General features: G+C 39.4%; 1 protein-coding gene across 3 annotated transcripts; it reads right to left on the bottom strand.

Annotated features, from left to right (window-relative positions):
• Positions 1 to 85: 85 nt before the first annotated feature.
• On the bottom strand, positions 86 to 20,154 carry gatd1 (glutamine amidotransferase class 1 domain containing 1). 3 transcript variants are annotated; one of them, XM_063062017.1, is made up of 9 exons: positions 19,961 to 20,100; positions 19,245 to 19,436; positions 14,327 to 14,403; positions 13,359 to 13,464; positions 12,581 to 12,688; positions 8,707 to 8,801; positions 7,650 to 7,743; positions 6,962 to 7,073; positions 86 to 2,202 (listed from the first exon to the last, which is right to left on the bottom strand). In XM_063062017.1, exons 2-9 carry the CDS (start codon positions 19,381 to 19,383, stop codon positions 2,196 to 2,198), a joined length of 738 nt encoding a protein of 245 aa, XP_062918087.1. In that variant the 5' UTR covers positions 19,384 to 19,436; positions 19,961 to 20,100; the 3' UTR covers positions 86 to 2,195. The 3 variants fall into 3 exon arrangements, with proteins under 3 accessions (XP_062918087.1, XP_062918086.1, XP_062918088.1); XM_063062016.1 differs by lacking the exon at positions 19,245 to 19,436 and having other exon boundaries at positions 94 to 2,202; positions 19,961 to 20,154; XM_063062018.1 differs by lacking the exons at positions 19,245 to 19,436; positions 19,961 to 20,100 and adding an exon at positions 18,132 to 18,455 and having other exon boundaries at positions 94 to 2,202.
• Between the last annotated feature and the right edge of the window lie 571 nt (positions 20,155 to 20,725).

Below are 20,725 nucleotides of genomic sequence, written 5' to 3'. Positions count from 1 at the left end.
CAGACAGATTAGCTGTCACGTATGAATTTTGAAGCAAAATTTTATTTTCCATGAAAAATACATATGACATTAAAACACTCCCCCCCCCCCCCATTTTAACTGCAACAGCTAATCTGGTAAAAACAGCACAAACCACAATCCTGTCCCATTTATATTTAGGTATGCAATTGATCACAAATCTACAGCATAGCTTGGGACTGAACAACCTAACTTTTGAATCGGATATTTGGAAATTACTGAAACAGTAGTTCTATTGGTATTTGAGCCAGGTCCCATCCTCTACCATGCACCTATTAGGCCTGCAAACTCCAATGAGCGTGAACAATTTATCATTTAAGAGGGAATACTTTAAGCTATTGTGCTGAAGTTGTTAGAACGTAAAGGCACAATGAGCCAGGTAAAGTCCTGCTACATCCCCAGACCAGCCTCCAACTTTCACTGCCATGCATTCTCTTCAGTTTGTTAACTGTGGCTATATCAAAGCTTTACTCAACATCTAGAAATACCAGAAATAAACATGTAAATAAGAACTTTTCCTTAGATTCACATCCTTCAAAATGTTCTTAATCTCAGGGTTTTATAATTTTCGTAAGCTCCAGATCAGTGCCACTGCACTGATGCATACATTTCTCAACTACTACGGCACAATGCCCTTTTTTGGTGGGACTGAAAGCAAAGAGGGTTTTAAAATGGTTTAAAGTCAAAGGAATGTTAACAGTTTGATGTTTTGTCCCCAGTAGTATACTAAAATATAGATCTTACCAGGCCAGATTCTTTCATTGCTGTAGTGGCATTGCCAAAACGGAAGCTTTCAAGGTAGTCCAATTCATTGCCGAAATTATCCAACTCTTGGAAATAATACTTGGTCAATACAATCAGTGGAACTGTTCCAGGATGTAAGGCGTTTCCCAGTCAGAACAGAAGCAACACAACATGTTAAAAAAAAAATTACTTTTGGCAATTCTAGGTCAAAATGCTTTCTGGATGAGAATGCCTATGCCTTGTTGAACACAAGGTACAGTTACGCCCAAAGAATTGGAGCTGAAGTGTCAGGTCTCACTCTATTGAACCAGCAAGGACATCTTGTACCAAGTGAAAACTATTTGTGCTACGTAAAAATAGTGCTACTATTTAGACTTAGTATTGTCTTTTGAGAAAGAACATTTTTAGTCCATCACGAACTTATTCTCTTTTAAATGATGGGGAATGTTCAAATTAAAGAGATTCGATTTTTTTTTACAATAAATAGTGCATTTAGAATTACCTCAAACAAACATGTTCAATGTGGCAAAATCTACTTACCATTAATATCTTAAGCTAAAAATTATTTCTTGTTAGTTTATAGTATTCTCAAATAAGTTCACTCTTACTATTAGGATAGCTTATAAATTATCAATGGGATCAAGATTCCTGTGCAGCGATACAGTGAATAGCACAGCTTTACAATTTCAAGCTGGTCAGAGAACTACACTGGAAACACTGACCGCAGATGCTATAATATAAATTAAGAGATATATATATATCTCCCAACACAATTACAATCACACCAATACCTATCGTGCTTCGAATGTGTCCCTCTTAACATTTCCACTGCTACAATACAATTCTTTAAAAAATTAATGCTTTAACAATTTTTTAAAAAGTGCTTCCGAAATCAAGACAGCAAATGCTACAAATCTGAAATAAGAGCATAAACATCATATCCTACTGAACTGTTAACTCTTTCACAAATGCTGCTTCTGCTGTGTATTTCATCAATTTTGTTTTCCATGCTTATGTTATCATTTTCTTATGGAGGTTCATATTAAAGATCTTCAGATTTTCCATTCCTTTTGGAAATGTTCACGTGGCTGCAGTTAGTCTGCGGGAATGGTCAATGTACAAACAAGTTCATTCAGAAGATTTATTTGGTCACTCACTACAAACAAGTTCAACATTACTAGGTCACATATTTTTTGTTCTTTTTTTACGACTATTTAGAAATTCACAGTCTTTTGTGCAAACTAACATGGAGTTGAAAATTAAATATTTGGCAGATTTCTTCACCAGGACTGTAGCACCTTCAGGAATTGCCTTTTGCCTGATATGCATCCATAGATTCTTTCTTCTACCATTGGAGCCGGAAGTTGAGATTGTGCATTTCCTGTTTACCAGCCAAACCACTGTTCTGAATAAAATCATGAATTAAAGTGCAATCATTTCCTGAAACAAAAATAAGTATTAAATCATTCAGTGGATCAAGATTACAACTTTAAACTATTTGATAACAATTTCAAGATATTTTACAGAACTAAAAGTTTCAATATTACAATATTAAAGTTCATCTATGTTCCCTTTTTGGTTGCATTTTTTGGGAGGGAAGAATAGTTACTACTTATTCTTAGCATTAAAACCTTGATCTGTTCCATACAACGTGGAATAGCTCAACTTCCTTTACTCCACCATTCTTAGGGTTGCACTTTGACTGAGTTTATTCTAAGTAATTCCTGAGGGTGTTCATATCAACTCCACTGAATAATAGAGTTGGTTAGTCATTTGAATTATGATATTGAGTCATGAAGTTTCAGATTATGGTGGCATGCAACTCTGCTTCTGTTAAAAACATCACTCATCTATCCTGGGCCCAACATATTGATGCAAACACAAAGGAGGTATATTTTGTTAGGGGTTTGAGGAGATTTGGTATGTCACCAAAGACTTGCACACTCCTATACAGGATCTGTATGATGGAGAACATTCAGTTGCATCCGAGCCTGATGTGGCGCCTCCAATGTTTGGGATTGCAAAAGGGTGCAGAGGGTTATAGACTCAGCCAGCACAGATTACCCCAATATGGAAGATATATTCAAGAAGCAGTGCCTTAGGAAGGCAACATAGTCGCAAAGCAGTCAGTGCAACAATTTACAACGCCAGTGACCAGCTATCAGGGTGCAGTTCCTGCCGTTGTCTGCAAGAAGTCTTCACTGTGACACCTATGGTTTCCTCCAGGTGCTGCGATTCCCCCCTCCCCCACATTCCGAAGGTGTACCAGTTAGGGTTACTTGAGCCACTTAAGTTATGGCATGCTATGTTGGCATATGTTGGCACCAGAAGCATGGTGACACTTGTGGGCTGCCCCAGCATATCTTTGGACTGTGTTGGCTGTTGATGCAAATAACGTATTTTACTGAATGTTTTGATGTACATGTGACTAAACAAAATCCTTCATTTATTTCTCCATTAATAAGAACCCTCACAATCTAAGACATGCCCACTTCTCTTTACTACTGTCAGGCAGGAGGTACAGAAGTCTGAAGACTATGATTTAGGTAAAGCTTCCTCTCCTATCATCAGATTTCTGAATGGTCTGTGAACACCACCATATTAGTCCTTTCGTTGCACTATTTATTTTTTGTAGTTTTAGATTTTTATGTCTTTGCACTGTGCTGCTGCTGCCGCAAAATAACAAATATCATGACATATGTCAGTAATATTAAATTTGATTCTGCAGAAATGCTCAGTTTTGAGGTGCTGGATCATCACACTTGCGATCCCCCTAAAGCAATGTCTTTATAAAAACCACATCATTTTCACTCATACAGACCTGTAACCATCCACGTACCCATATGCATCAGCAAATGCAAACCATTTTGTAAAATGCGTGCAGGATAGTTTTTTGCAGCAACACATAGAGGTACCAACTAGAGAAGGGGCAGTGTTGGATCTCCTGTTAGGGAATGAGATAGGTCAGGTGACAGAGGTTTGTGTTCGGGAGCACTTCGGGTCCAGTGATCACAATGCTATTAGATTAAATATAATTATGGAGGAGGATAGGTCTGGACCCAGGGTTGAGATTTTTGATTGGAGAAAGGCTAACTTTGAGGAGATGCGAAAGGATTTAGAAGGAGTGGATTGGGACAATTTGTTTTATGGGAAGAATGTAATTGAGAAATGGAGGTCATTTAAAGGTGAGAATTTGAGAATACAGAATCTTTATGTTCCTGTTAGGTTGAAAGGAAAGGTTAAAAATTTGAGAGAGCCATGGTTTTCAAGGGATATTGAAAACTTGGTTCGAAAAAAGAGAGCTATCGACAATAAATAAAGGCAGCATGGTGTAAATGAGGTGCTCGAGGAATATAAAGAATGTAAAAAGAATCTTAAGAAAGAAATTAGAAAAGCTAAAAGAAGATATGAGGTCACTTTGGCAAGTAAGGTGAAAATAAATCCCAAGGGTTTCTACCGTTATATTAATAGCAAAAGGATAGTGAGGGATAAAATTGGTCCCTTAGAGAATCACAGTGGACAGCTATGTGTGGAGCCAAAAGAGATGGGGGAGATTCTGAACAATTTCTTTTCTTCAGTATTCACTAAGGAGAAGGATATTCAATTGTGTAAGATAAGGGAAACAGGTAGGGAAGCTATGATGATTAAAGAAAAGGAAGTACTGGAGCTTTTAAGGAATATAAAAGTAGATAATTCTCTGGGTCCTGACAGGATATTCCCTAGGACCTTGAGGAAAGTTAGTGTGGAAATAGCAGGGGCTCTGACAGAAATATTTCAAATGTCTTTAGAAACTGGAATGGTGCCGGAAGATTGGCGTATTCCTCATGTGTTCCATTGTTTAAAAAGGGTTATAAGAGTAAACCTAGCAATTAGCGGCCTGTGAGTTTGACGTCAGTGGTGGGTAACTTGATGGAAAGTATTCTTAGAGATGGTATATATAAGTACCTGGACAGACAGGGTCTGATTAGGAACAGTCAACATGGACTTGTGCGTGGAAGGTCATGTTTGACAAATTTTATTGAATTTTTTGAAGAGGTTACTAGAAAAGTTGATGAGGGAAAGTGGTGGATGTTGTCTATATTGACAAGGTCCCACACGGAAGGTTGGCTAGGAAGGTTCAATCGTTAGGTATTAATATTGAAGTAGTAAGATGGATTTAGCAGTGGCTGGATGAGAGATGCCAGAAAGTGGTGGTGGATAACTGTTTGTCAGATTGGAGGCCGGTGACTTGTGGTGTGCCTCAGGGTTCTGTACTGGGTCCAGTGTTACTTGTCATATACATTAATGATCTGGATGAAGGGGTGGTAAATTGGATGAGTAAGTATGCAGATGATACTAAGATAGGTGGAGTTGTGGATAATGAAGTAGGTTTTCAAAGCTTACAGAGAGATTTAGGCCAGTTAGAAGAGTGGGCTGAAAGATGGCAGATGGAGTTTAATGCTGATAAATGTGAGGTGCTACATTTTGGCAGGACTAATCAAAATAGGACATACATGGTAAATGGTAGGGCATTGAAGAATGCTGTAGAACAGAGGGATCTAGGAATAATGGTGCATAGTTCCCTGAAGCTGGAATCTCATGTGGATAGGGTGGTGAAGAAAGCTTTTGGTATGCTGGCCTTTATAAATCAGAGCATTGAGTATAGAAGTTTTACAATGTTAAAATTGTACAAGGCATTGGTAAGGCCAAATTTGGAGTATTGTGTACAGTTCTGGTCACCGAATTATAGGAAAGATGTCAACAAAATAGAGAAAGTACAGGGAAGATTTACTGGAACGTTATCTGGGTTTCATCATCTAAATTACAGAGAAAGGTTGAACAAGTTGGGTATTTATTCTTTGGAACGTAGAAGGTTGAGGAAGGACTTGATAGAGGCGTTTAAAATTATGAGGGGGATAGATAGAGTTGACGTGGAAAGGCTTTTTCCATTGAGAGTGGGGGAGATTCAAACAAGAGGACATGAGTTGAGAGCTAAAGGGCAAAAGTTTAGGGGTAACATGAGGGGGAACTTCCTTACTCAGAGAGTGGTAGCTGTGTGGAACGAGCTTCCGGCAGAAGTGGTTGAGGCAGGTTCGATGTTGTCGTTTAAAGTTAAATTGGACAGCTATATGGACAGGAAAGGAATGGAGGGTTATGGGCTGAGTGCAGGTCGGTGGGACTAGGTGAGAGAAAGAGTTCGGCACGGACTAAAAGGGCCAAGATGGCCTGATTCTGTGCTGTAATTGTTATATAGTTATATTCCACTCCTTCCTCTTCAATCTACTCCAGCCTCAGGACTACAGAATGGCACTGAGAATTTTAATAAAAATCACAAACAAATGAGCTCTCTGGATTAACCGACAATTTTTCTATAAGTATTCAGGAAGGAGGTTGGAGATCTCACTGTGAGAAAGCCATCTACACTGGAGTGATGTCCATGGAATTAGAATGAATCAAAAATGATATAATTTTCAAAACAGATAATCGAACACAAGCAACTACCAGACCCTACTTCAATATAAAACAAATTGAATAATTTCAGATCAAGTGTGTAATAACTAAGTCAGCATAGACTCTGGCAGGATTCCACTCCACCAGTATCTATGAATATTCTTTGAGGTAAACGCATTTTTTGTATAAAGAGAAAAGTTCACCCAGACTTCTAAATTGAAGTTGACAAATCCTCCCTCTTAAAGAATGAATTAATTTACTGAGATACAGTGAGGAACAGGCCCTTCTGGCCGCATCATCCAGCAATCCCCTGATTTTAACCTAACCCAATCACAGGACAGTTTGCAATGACCAAATAACCTTTGGATTGTGGGAGGAAACTGGAGCACCCAGAGGAAACCCATGCAGTCACAGGGAGAACTTACAAACTCCTTGCAGTCAGCCGTGGGAATGGAATCTGGATGGCTGGTACTGTAAGGCTTTGTGACAACCACTACGCGACTGTACCAATTAAGCTCAACGTTACGGAGACTCAGAGCAAATTTTGGAAAACATTTAGAAATTGACCAAAGGTTTGAAAACTTGTCTAAATTGTGTGAAGTTTGGAATTCCTTCACATTACTTGACATGAAAAGATCTGCAGCTAGTACTGCATGAAGGTAGTAGATGAATTTATGAGCACTGAAGAACATGGTCTGAATCCTGGTATTTATTTTTAAGACTAGAGTCATTGCATGAGGATAAACCATTATCTTGAATAATTTCTCACCTGACATTACAGAATAGGATGAGGTTCTGGACAGCAATGAGAGTAGATTGATCATTCTGCCCAGTTATTAAGTGCCTGTCAATCACCACATGAACTGCATCAGGTTCACTAGCTAAAAAGACAAATGTGAAGAGGATAATGACACTTTAATAGAACATCCAAACTGCATGTAGACACACTTCTATTGGCTCCTCTAAAAAGACAATGTTATTTCTAACCTTACCTAAAGATCATGGTTCTATAATTTCTATATCATAAATGTCATACTGATCCTTTTAAGATATTTTGAAATAAACATTATACCAATAACAGATTATTGTTGTTTCATTTCTTATTTTTCACCTGTGCCCTCCTGCAGGACAGAACTTTGTTCTATGGTACAAAGGTACAAGAGCAACCACAGAGCAGTACATTTCCAAAGGAACACTGTTCATCATCCATTCATTCACTCAAGACCAATTACTATTTTCCTTTCCCTCTGCAGTGCTGGAAGTTTTAAACACCAGTTTGAAATTTTTTTCCATAATCCAGACTTGAGTTGCACTATTCGACTCAACAATGTGGCATTCAGCTACAGAGAAATCAGCCAATATTTTAACAAGAAAGTTGTTAAATCCATCTCCTTTTAAATGTAAAGGAAGGCTTTAGATACAACCATGCACTAACAAGAGGACGAAAACAGACTTACCACTGAATGTGGCTCTGGAGTCTTTCACAAAATCCTCTACGATGACTGGAAGGCTTGCAAAATCTTTTCTCCTCACTAGCTCATAGACAGAAGGCTACAAAAAAAATTGACCAACTATAAAATATCCTTTACACTTGCGTACTGGAAATGATATAAAAACAATCCTGAATTTTGAAAATACAAAAGCTCAGACCTGATCAGATCATCATCTTTGGACTGGAAGGTGTTAATGATGTGGTTAGATTAGTAAACTGGATTGCTCAATGATCTAATTAAGTGTAACTTGTTTATTTATTTAAATATGTACAAAATACAAGATTTTCAAGGATGTTCTTGGCTGTAAAGTTCTCAGTGCTCCCCAAGAATGAAACCAGCATATTCAGCTGATTAAAAATGGCATTTTTTTTTACTTCCATTGAAGTTATCACAAGAAATTAGTTTAAAATCAATGCAAATTTTAGTGGCTGAAAAATTGCAAAAAAAACTCTGCAAGTCACATGCTTTTGCCTTGTCTGTCCTTCTGTTCCAATTAAAATAGCTTATTGACCAAGTTGAAACTGAGATGGGTAAAAGAGGAGCTAACTAGGATTTCAAGAAACAATGGGTGTACACTGTGCATGAAAGCAATGATAATTTATGATAATAGACTCCATGATGAAATAGCTCATATATTACAAGTATAAGAGGCTACATGTGGAAAAATGGTCAATGTAGTAGTACCACACATGGCAAGAAACTGGAAAGTATATAGGATGTCTAAAACTTGTTACTTTACATATGAGGAAGAAAATAAAATCACCATTCAGTTTGTAATGAGTTGAAGAACATGTGTCGATACAGAAAAACAACACTGAAGTAAAAGATCAGCCATGATCTTTTGAATGTCTTGAAGCAACAAATGCCCTATTTCTCTCCCTGGTTTGTTTACCTTCAGAACAATTACCAACTGACATTTCCCAAGAGCTTTTTGAAGCGATTGATGAATGTCACAATGATAAATATGGATATATCAAAATACAAGTCTTCTTATGTAAAAGAAGTTAAACTGGATGCTTACTCCAGTCATGCTATAGCCATGAAATATCCATGACTTTTCCTGGTTGGTAGCACAGCACAAAGCAGCAACTCCATGTCCCACCACACAAATTGGCTCTGCAATTAGACAAATAAAAGCAAAATAAATGGCTGATTATCTATAATCCAAAGCTGGGGAAACGAAGTGTTGGTATTTTGTCGGGGGATACAGATGAGAAATCCAGAGGACAGCAGCAGATCAGATTTAGATTCATTCATTTATCACATGTGCATTGCTTCTATTAACAACCAACACAGCCTAAGGATATACTGGGGGTAGCTCGCAAATGTTGCCACACGTTCTGATGCCAACATAGCATATCCACAATGTCCAGCAGAATAACAACAACAGCAAAGCAAGCTCCTTTCCTCTGACCCATCTATCACCCGCACACTTCCATACACAGTTCTCTAACCCCAGGCAGCTCCAGCCTCCAGTAGACTCGCACACTCACAATCCTCAGGCCTTCAACTTCCCCAGTGGGCTCACAGACTTGCAGACCTAGGCCTTCAACCATCGTATCTTGACTTCTGGACTTCTGACTGACTTTTGGTATTGTCCCCAGGACTCAGCAATGATAGGACCCCAAATTCTAGGCCTCAAACTTCGGTCTCGCTGATGATGGGACCACAAAATCTGGACTTGTGAACTCACATATCTTGCCCTCATGCTTCCAGGCCACATGGACCTCTGATCCAACTAATCCAATGGGGGCAAATTGCTGACCGGGGGGGGGGGGGGGAACAGATGTAGAGGGACACCATACCTCATCCTCACTAGTCTTCTTCCACAGCACTTGCAGGACCAAAATCCGTGCATGGATGTCTCTATGTCTCTTCTCCACATCACTGGCCTTTGAATGTGGAACACAGGCCTAGACTCAGGCCTGGCATCTGACTCCTCACGTGCCTGTCCCTGAACTGTAACCTGACCCCTACTTCCCCTGTCAAACTCAAAACCAAGCCTACGAACCTAAAAAACAACTAGGTCTGAGCCTTAGCTGGCATCATCTTGACCACTGAAAGACGGTTATGAGATGATAAAGCAGACAGAAGAGCTGCAAATCAAAACTCAAATTCAAACAGGTGAAAAGACCAAAGGCAGTGCAGTTTTAAACAAAATTAACACAAAATCTTAAAAAGTTAATTCCTTCACTCCCATCTACTTCTCTCAGTTTTCAGAGAGTATTTACTGACTGAGCAATATTAAGACTTTCCAATTTTAAAAAATGATTAGTAACAAAACAAATCCAAATGCTAACCAGGTCTCCTTCACCTGTTTATAAGAAAAATATTCAGTTTATTGGCCCTTTAGTTTTTGGAGTCTATCTAAGCTTCAATCTCATCTTTCAGAATTCTAAAGACCCACGTCTGGTATTTTAAACCATCTCTGCTCTAAGGAAAACAGAACTAGCTTATGTTGCACTTTACCAAGCAGTTTTTGAAAGGCCATGAAAGCAAGTACAACTCCATACTATTCGTGTATGACCAACAGCATTGCAGGTTTTTTTTATATTAATTCAGGATGAAATTTTAAAATTTGTGGTTGTAATTCTTTCAAGGGATGTGGGTGACACCTAGAAAGCTATTTACTTCCAGTGCCTATTTGCCACTAAAAAGATGATGAAAAGAAAATATGCAGCTAGAGTCCATCTTGGCATATTAAATTTACTCATCCTTGCCTAGCATCCCTGCTTCCCTTGCCTCTAAATCATCACTCTAGTTGTAAAATATGGCTTTCAGATCTCAGCAGATGTGTTTCACTTTCTTTGAGTAGCCTTTCCAGCACAATGTGCCAGCAAACAGTATCTGCTTCCGATTCCTGAGTGCTGCGGGCAGTGCAGGAGAAATGTTCACTCTCGTGATTTGCATAATTCCATAATCACTTCAGCTTGCAAATGGGACTTCTAAAACTTCCTTCATGTTTACTGTCTTTCCCAATTTCCTATCTGCCGCTTTGTCTTCTTTTCCTCCAGTGATTCAACACACTGTTTTCATATGGAGCCATGATCCCTCACCATTCTGACCCCACCCAGGTTTCCTAGCCTATGCTGCCACACGGAAAAACAGCTCTGGAGCAGCCTGTACATTTTTCCAAATGTTGGCAAAACTGATTATATTACTGCCATCTAATCAAATTCTTTCTTGCCAATCACATGTACTTCTTCCAGAGAGGTCACTGGATAGCAATCTGGAGCAGAATCTATGAGTTGGCTTCCTCAGTCAACTTTGAATATGCAAATGTCAAACAATTACCATGGCCTAAATACCTATTTTTGCCATTCAATGGCATTACCATTGAGCAGACTGGATCAGATTCTGTGTCTCCAAAAGCAAGTGTCCTATGTTAAGTGCCTTAACTCCTGTCATTTCCAAGCCTTTTCATTATCAACAAGGCACAAGTCAGGTTTGTAATGGAATACCTTTCACATGCCTGAATGAGTTCAACTCCAACAGTACTCAAGGAGCTCAATGTGATCCAGGTCAAAGAAGGACACTTGACCCTCTCTCCTATCTAAATACTGAATTGCTCCCCCACTCTGTACCGCCCAAGAACTACAAAGCAATTACTCACTAAATAGGACCTCCCAAACCACCAAGAAAAACAAGAGCCTTGGCACACAAGACCATCATCACCTGAAACTTCCAAAGTCAAACACCATTCCGAACAGGAAATTTATCATTTTAGGTTGAAACCTTGGAACTCAGTGTCCCACAGCACTCTAGATTATAATCGGCAGCAGGGCTGCTGTTAATCAAAGACAGCGCAGCACCACCTTTTCAAAGGCCAGTAGTCTCAACAATAAATGTTCACATCTCATAACAGAAAGAGAATCCCCTCAGCTGGATCAGCAAATTTACAGATGACACCAAGATCGGGGGTGTTGGGGTCAATGAGGAAGGCTGTCATGGCTTGCAGGGGGATCAGGACGAGCTGAAAAAAATGGGTTGAAAAATGGAAGATGGAATTCAAAGCAGACATGCGTGAGGTATTGCACTTTGGTAGGATCAACCAGGGTAGGTCTTACACAGTGAACTGTAGGGTGCTGAGGAATGTGGTAGGACAAAGGGATCTGGGAATATTGGTCCATAATTTGCTGAAAGTCACGTCACAGGTAGACAGGGTCATAAAGAAAACTTTTGGCATATTGGCCAGAATAAATCAATGTACTGAGAACAGGAGATGGGATATTATGTTGACGTTGTATAAGACATTGGTGAGGCCTAATTTGGAGTATTGATGTGCAGTTTTGGTCACCTAGCTACGGGAAATATATAAATAAGGTTGAAAGAATATAGAAAAAAATTACAAGGATGTTGCTGGGTCTGGAGGACCTGATTGAATAGATTGAAAGATTGAATAGGTTAGGACTTTATTCCTTGGAGCGGAGAAGATTGAGAGGAGTTTTGATATAGAGATACAAAATTATGAGGGGTATCGATAAGGTAAATGCAAGCAGGCTTTTTCCACTGAGGGTGTGTGGGACTGTAAGCGGAGGTCATGGGTTAAGAATGAAAGGTGAAAAGTTTAAAGGAACGTGAAGGGGAACTTCTTCATTCAGAGGGTCGTGAGAGTGTGGAACTAGCTGCCAGCACAAGAGGTGCATGCAAACTCAAGCTTAAGAGGAGTTTGGATAGGTACATGGATGGTAAGGTATGGAGGACTATGGTCCTGGTGCAAGTCAGTGGGAGTAGATAGTTTAATTGGTTTGGCACGGACTAGATAGGCTGAAGGACCTGATTCTGTACCGTACTTTCCTATGACTAAATTTATTGCAAAGGTTTTTTTCCAGAAAGCACGTATTTCCTCACACCTCTATATAAGTTATTATTATGATTGTGAATGTGTTACTCACTTTTTTCAGTGCAGAAATTCTGAAGAATCTTGGCCAGATATCCACTGGTTGCAAGATCTACCATAGCACCGGGACAATTAGGAATCAAGATAGCATTGTACCTAGCACCTTGAGACACAAAATATGTCAATTAAGAGCAAATTATAAAAAATCATAAACCAAAATATTAAGTTTCGAGATGCTTCAGGACTAAAATAGTTTAAACCCTATTGTACTGTTCATTAAAATTAGTGAATGTGATTCACTGTTGGGGAAGGAAATTCCTGAAGCCACAAGGGCATTCGCAGTCTCTCTCGTTATACCTATTATCATCTTCATGTTTGTTTTGCTCATTCATACGTTGCAGATTCCTACCTTTTCCTTTTTCCTGTACTCACTTTTCCACTCAAGTCTGTTGCTAGTTTCATCCTGCTCAATTACAGCCAATTAAATTGCTTCTGGAATTTATAAATTGCAATGCTCAGAAAACATAATATATCCTTAATGACTGAAACCTTGGGAATATGATCTGGGTTTATGCAATGTGTTCAATCACTTTACTGTAATTAAAAACAGTTAATTACATTTCTTATACAAACATGCTCCCTCAAATTTTGTACTTCAATATATAACATATTTGTATTCTATATACAAATTTCTGACTACTAACAGCCATCATGTTTAACCTTAACATTGAAATACAGGCAGATATAATGACACACACCCACAGAATATATATTTTCTACTATACGTTGAATTTATCAAATATTACACACATCATTGTGGATGAGAACCTTACCATCAATTGACTCTAGTTTAGCAGGGTTGGCATATGGCTTCATGCGAAAATCATTTATCCAACGAATATTATTCTCATCCAGCTCCACAAATTCTATTGGCTTCCCCTATTACAAATACATATGGATAAAGGATTTCAGATAATGGCCTCCACAAAGTGGATGTCACCTGACTTGGGGCAGAATTATGCTGCTACACACAGTAGGGAAGTGCCAAAGTATTAATATTCATTGACAACAGTTGTAGACTATATCATTAAATACATAAAAGCTGGTGCTTAAAACATAGCTTCATTGCTTTAAGTGCTGAAGTCAAGTCTGTGAACTAGAAAATTGCATCCTACAAAATTTTAATAAAACTAGTTGAAATTTCCACAAGATTATCCTTGGTGAAATTAAGTGTGATTAAATATATTTACGTAATCTGAGCAAAATATTTAAAAGCCATTAGTTCTACTTAATACGTCAATATTGTAGTTTAATTAGTACACCTAACTGCAAGAAGACAGCAAAGCACGTAGAAGTTTAGAGTTTCTCTGATTACTTTATGGTATAATCTGATAGTATCCATGGGATTTATTTTCACATGCCAAGTTTAAGTGATCTGTATTTGAATAACCTTTGTCCCTGCCAAAGGAGCTAAATATGAAAACAAAGTTACTGCTATGCCATCAGACAGAAGGCTAAATTTGCAGCAAAGCAAGATGACAGTGGAAATCATTCTGGAAGCTATTCATATCTGCACTATTAATGGAAAGCTTTGTGATAAAATGTGATCACGGAAAGAAAGATTTTACGGACAGAAAGTTGGTGCAAATATACTTTGTGCCACAAGAAATAGCTTGATAATAATGACTGCACTTTGGCCTTCACCGATTCAATGACAGCTCACCCATGCAAAAATACAACATTACAGTTACAATCACAAAAGTAAACATCCCAATAAAATAGATAACTCCAAGGTTCTTACCCCTGGAGTGGCAATCTGGAGGTTAAAAGCTGTGCTGCAAAGCATAAAAGACTGATGGAAGGACTGTGCAGATACTCCTGTAACAAGAGGGTAATTGGAAGGAAGGAAAGAAAAAGTAACAGCTTAATAGAATCCTGTACTGCAGTATTTCCCAACCTTTTTCAGCCCATCACCTTCTTAAAGTACCTTAATACTTGCCAACACCCCTCTTAGGCACAATGGACTTTCTGGCACCCCCCATATTGTAAAAACTACCATATGCTAACATGAGAAAAATGATCCCACTTTAAATTTTTATTTTTCTTTAAACTTAGCTTACTTGGTACCTGTGCACTGTACAGTAGTTTCGATATCACTGTGATTCTTGACTTTGCTGGTTTTTTGCAAGAGATGAAATATCTGATTCAAGTTGTGACCATAAAAGCATAAAGTCCCCACGTGCAACAAAGTCCAAGCAGTTTCTGTTTTTTGTGAGTATGTGGTTCACTGCACTGAAGCCTCTTTCAATAAGGTACAAGGATAGGAATGCAATGAAAGAGCAGTTTAACTCCTCTCCAAAGATGAGGAACCTTTAGTCATAGTCATACTTTATTGATCCCAGGGGGAAATTGGTTTTCGTTACAGTTGCACCATAAATAATAAATAGTAATAGAACCATAAATAGTTATATAGTAATATGTAAATTATGCCAGTAGATTTTGAAATAAATCCAGGACCAGCCTATCGGCACAGGGTGTCTGACCCTCCAAGGGAAGAGTTGTGAAGTTTGATGGCCACAGGCAGGAATGACTTCCTATGACGCTCAGTGCTGCATCTCGGAGGAATGAGTCTCTGGCTGAATGTACTCCTGTGCCCACCCAGTACATTATGTAGTGGATGGGAGACATTGACCAAGATGGCATGCAACTTAGACAGCATCCTCTTTTCAGACACTTTGTATAACAGTGTAGTCACATACCACAAAAGCCGACATTCTTGAAAAGCATTTTTGCTTCTTCAACATTCTGAATTTTAATATTTTCTTTGTGCAAGCTCTCTTCCTGTTCTTCCACCTTGCAAAGAAATGGGTTAATTACATAGTCTGGAATTTCCAGATCATTTAAATCCTTGAATTGATTTTGAAAATCCTTCTTCAGTGACTGCAGATGTAAGCAGTACTCTTGCAAATCACTGTCTGCGCAGGGAAACTGAGAACAATCTTTTCTCATTGTTATGCTTATTTATTTCCAATTTTCCAATAAAAGTGGACACTGCACTTTTTGCCTAGATTAAGTTGAAATTCTCACCCTGCAGCTTCATATTTAGGACGTTCATTTTGTCATACAGATTGGCTAGGTATGCCACATCTCCACATAGAAGTTCAATCTTGTTTCCCAAGCTCTTGTCAACTTTGAGCAAAAATTCAACCACACTGTCAAAAAGATCAAAGAAACATTTTCAGCAACAGTTTTCGACAGCCAATACACTTCAGTGTGAAGAAGCAAGCGTTCAAATTCTTCACTGTTATCTTGGCTTAACTGGTGAAATATTCTGCTATTTAATGGATGAGCTTTAATTTTGTTGATTGCAGATATTACAAGAGTCATGCTTGATAAAAGACACACTGAGGTTTTTGGCTGCAAGATGCTGACGATGAATTACATAATGGATTACAAACAGACTTGGAATTTCTTTTTTCATAAATGCCACTAAACCAACATGGTGATCTGTCATATATGATGCTCCATCTGTTGCACAAGAAATCATGTTCCTAATCAGAACACTTTCAACCTCAATATACATTTTGAGCTCGTTGTAGATTGATTCTCCACTTATATTTGTTTTTAAACTGTTTACAAAAGGGAATCAATAAACTTCATCATTTCTGATAAACAGTGTGTGTATATGCCATTAGCAATGCCTCATTGTTCTGCATAGTTGACTCATCCAGTTGTATCCCAAATTCTGTTTTTGTAGCTCTGTGCATAGTTGATATCCAATGTCTTTGCTCATTTCATCAATATGACGAGCTACAGCGTTATTATTCAGAGAAACTGATTTTAAAATACTGGTATCCATTTTGAGAACAGTGGTGAACACTTCTGATATAGCAGGCATTATTTATCTTTCACCAATTGTATGAGATTTTGCAACTTTGCTATCATTTTGGAAATGAGACCACTATCAAGGTCATTTATAAGAAGCAATGAGACCACTATCAAGGTCATTTTTAGCTTTGTTGGCAAAAGTGTGTGCAACGCTTTTCAACTGCTTCTTTCATCTTCTGGAACTGGATAATACAATAAGCAGTCTTTACAGTGTGTCTTTGCAGGAATACCTCCATAAATCTTGATGGTTTCATGGCTTCATTAGATAGTACAATATTACAAATAAGACACATGGGGCATTGCTGATCTGGCAGGAACGGAAAAAATCATACTCCAGGTATGTAACACTGTATTGACGCACTTTCTGTAGCTTCTGTTTCTTAGCAGAATTAAAATCCAAGGCTTCACTGCCTTCAGACTCATAGAGATCGTGCCATACGTATTTATCCATCATTAAAAGGGCTCAATTAAAATAAAAAATAAACACAAACTGGGGATGCCTGTCGGCTGTTGATGGCGGCAACCAGTTGACACAGTTGGTCAGGTGTTGTGCCTCAAGTTAGGTTGCCCCCTCCCCCCGACAACTTGTATTTCTCCTAATGGTCCCTCAGGGAATCATTGCTGTACCACTACTTTCTACAGTTGTTAAACATGATTGTGTTTTTTCATAACTATTGAATACCTTAAAAATTAATCTGCTTTTTATTCAAAGAAAGAAAACCAGCATATAAAAGTCAACAAGTGTTTACAGTGCTATTTACTTTCAGACATTCCATAGATTATTATAGTAGACTGAGAAAAAAAGGAGTAAATTGATGAACTGTGACTTCTCATTAAATTTAATAGAATATACAATCAATTTTCAGTAACGTAAGGTCTAAGAAGTAATGCAAACCTTAAAGATAAACAACTTTATAAAGGAAGACTTTAGCAGATGATTGGAAAGTACACAGATAGCATCTGGCCCATTGGTGTCATTAGACCTTGTATGTTAATATCCCCTTACTTTAACCTGAAGTTCCCACCTGCTTCAAGAAGACAGTATCATTCCAGTACCTCAGAAAAGCAAGGTAATATGCCCCAATGACTATGACCCAGTGGGTCAGACATCCAGCATTATGAAGTCAAGCATGCATTAACTCCAGCTACCCAGACAATCTCAACCCACTGCAATTCACCTATTTCACCTACCGCCTAAAATAGGTCTATAGTGAATGCCATCTCCCTGACCTGACTCTCATCCCTGGAGCGTATGGACAGCAAAGACAACCACAATAGACTATCGCTCCAACTTTAATACCATAATTCCAAACAAACTCATCACCAAACCCTGAGACCTGGGAATCAATGCCTCACTTGACAACTGGATCCTCAACTTCCTTACCAACAGACCGCAGCCAGTAAGTATCGGCAGCAACATCTCCACTGTGACTATTCTAAACAGCAGTTCCCCACAAAGTTGATTCTTCAGCGCTCTTCTCTACTCCCTGTATGTTCTTGATTGCATGTTGTTTTTTGCTCTAATTCCATCTGGAAGTTTGGAGATGATACCACTGTAGTGGGTTGTATTTCAACTAATGATGAGATGGAGAACAGGAAGGGGAGAGAGATCCTAGTGACATGGTATCATGAAAACAACATTTCCCTCAATGTTAGCAATACAAAACAGCTGGTCATTGACATCAGGAAGGGTGGGGGAGGGGTACACATGCTCCTACCTTCATCAATGGTGCCGAGGTTGAGAGCTTCAAGTTCCTAGGAGTAAACATCACCATGGCTTCTCCTGGTCCAATCATGTAGATACCATAGCGAAGAAAGCTCACCAAAGTCTCAGGAGGTTTAAAAAATTTGGTATGTCTCTGTTGATCCTTACCACGTTTTATCAATGCACCATAGAAAGCATCTATCAGAATGCATCACGACTTGGTATGGCAACTGGCCAACAGGTCTTGGTATGGCCTGTGACCTCAAGAAACGGCTGAGCTCAGAACATCGTGTAAACCAGCCTCCCTTCCATGGATTCTGTGAACATTTCTCACTGCGTCAGTAAAGCAACCAACATAATCAATGACCCCACCCACCCTGAAAATTCTCTCTTCACCCCTCTGCCATTGGGCAGAAGATAGAAACACCTGAAAGCACATACCAATATGCTCAAGGACAGCTTCAACCCCGCTGTTATAAGACTATTGTATGAAACCCTACTATGATAAGATGTACTCTTGACTTCACAATCTACACCGTTATGATTTGCACCCAATAGCCTACTGGCACTGCATTTTCTCTATAGCTGTGCACTGTATTCTGTATTCAGTTGTTGTTTTACATTGCACTACTTCAATGTACTGTGTAATGATTTAATCAGTATGAACAGCATACATGACAAGTTTTACATTTCACCTCAGTATGTGACAACAATAAACTAATTGGTATAAATGGGTACAATGCAAACTTTAATAACTCTAAAGATAGCACACACTAGGCCAATGGGGGAACAGCAAGAGACTTGGGCAAAACAAAGCTGAAAACTTGCAGATAGAACACATTTTCCAGGGCATGCTTTTCATCTGCAAGTGATCGTTTTGGCAAATAGAGTACAGTATATGTGCCAGATTTTTTTTTAAATGGGAGCTCCAATGGTCTCTGTCGATGCTCAAGAAAATGTGACCCCAGGTTCATCATAGTTGTTTGACTTTTTCGTACACAAACCATCCAGAACACATGCCCCAGCTTGCCACTTTAACCAAGCTACAATAAGACAAGTGGAGAGAGGATATATTGACCATAATTAAAAGTTTGAGGTATCCAAGGTGCAGTAAGCTAGCAATTACCGAGATTTGTGTTTAAAATTGCCATCCTCTGAACGCCGTTGGAAAATACAGCGGAGACACAGAAGACTGCAGATTCATCTGCAAATCTGGACTTTCCAGTGCAACAGCTGCCGGTGGGACTCAACAGGCGGTACAGCATCACAGTTCCTCCAACAGATCATAAACTCAAGAGAGTTTGCAGATGCTGGAAATCTAGAACAACATACACAAAATGTTAGAGGAACTCAGCAGGTCTGGTAGCATCTATGGAAATGAGTAAGCAGTCGACGTTTCGGACCGAGACCCTACATCGGGACGGTGATGCAGGACCTCGGCCCGAAATATCAACTGTTTACTTACTTGCATTTAAAATGCTGCCTGACCTGCTGAATTCCTCCAGTATATGACATGTTGCACTGGAGAGAAAGGATTTTCAAATGAATCAGAATCTGTTACTCGTTTAAGTGTGACCCTTTACTTCGCTGGGTTGCAATACAGGAACTGGGAATGGATTTCAAAAAAGCAACACAGGCACCGTGTGCCGAATAACAATTTTTGGTGCTTGTTTCCACGTCAGTCGCCCTCTCACTATCGTGCCGACCCTCACAGTCCGATAGGACCGCCCTCCGACCACCGACCACCGGCCGACGCCCTGAGCTCGGCTGCAGGTGCCTTCCCTCTCCACTCTCTGGGCCTTTCACTCACTGGCCGCGGAGTTCCGCCCTCCTTCAACCCACCTCCGGCAGCAGCGCTCAACACCATCAGGCAGCTGGGTTTAGAAGACATGGCTCCGGCCCTCTGCAGCAAGAAGGGACCCTCAGCCACGCAGCGACCTACACGGAACCTCTGCTCCCCGCTCTCGTACTCCCCGGGCCCGACGCCTACTGTTCCTATTGCCTCGGAACCGTCCTTCGCAACTACGCTTCCCCCGGTTTCTCCGCCCATTCTCCTCCAACTCATGTCAAGCTCCACAGGCTGAATTTCATTAATTTGTTGATACTTCGTAGCCTTTTCTGGTGCTTCACTCAATGGCATGTTAACCACATAAAATTTTAAAAGCGTTTTAATGATCTTGTTACCAGATTCTAGGATGGGAACTGAACTGCATTTTACTCGTGGTCTCGCAAATCTGAGATGCTGAGGCGTTACATACAGTTCGGTCTTGGTTTTCTGGAGCATCTTTCGACAGAACATCATGCTGAGGAAGTTAACAACGTTTATTTTCTAACCTGCTTATACGGTTAAAATGCATTTTTTACTTGCTTCTCTCCCCCCCACCACCACCACACACTATACCTGCATTTCACTTACACGCACACTCTCTCATCCTCATCCCCCTCTCTCCGCCCCCCCCTCCAGATTGGATAAAATGGAGAAATTGTAGCTGGAACTGTAAACTGTGCAGGTTATTTCCCCCCCCCCCCAAACTTACGTTAAACTTAATTTCTGTAATTACAACTATAAAGTCCTTTATGGACAAATATAGTCAAGTTAAGCATTTT

This window comes from Mobula hypostoma, chromosome 11 (assembly GCF_963921235.1).
Source record: "Mobula hypostoma chromosome 11, sMobHyp1.1, whole genome shotgun sequence".
Taxonomy (NCBI): Eukaryota; Metazoa; Chordata; class Chondrichthyes; order Myliobatiformes; family Myliobatidae; genus Mobula; species Mobula hypostoma.
This window is presented reverse-complemented; position numbering and strand designations above follow the sequence as displayed.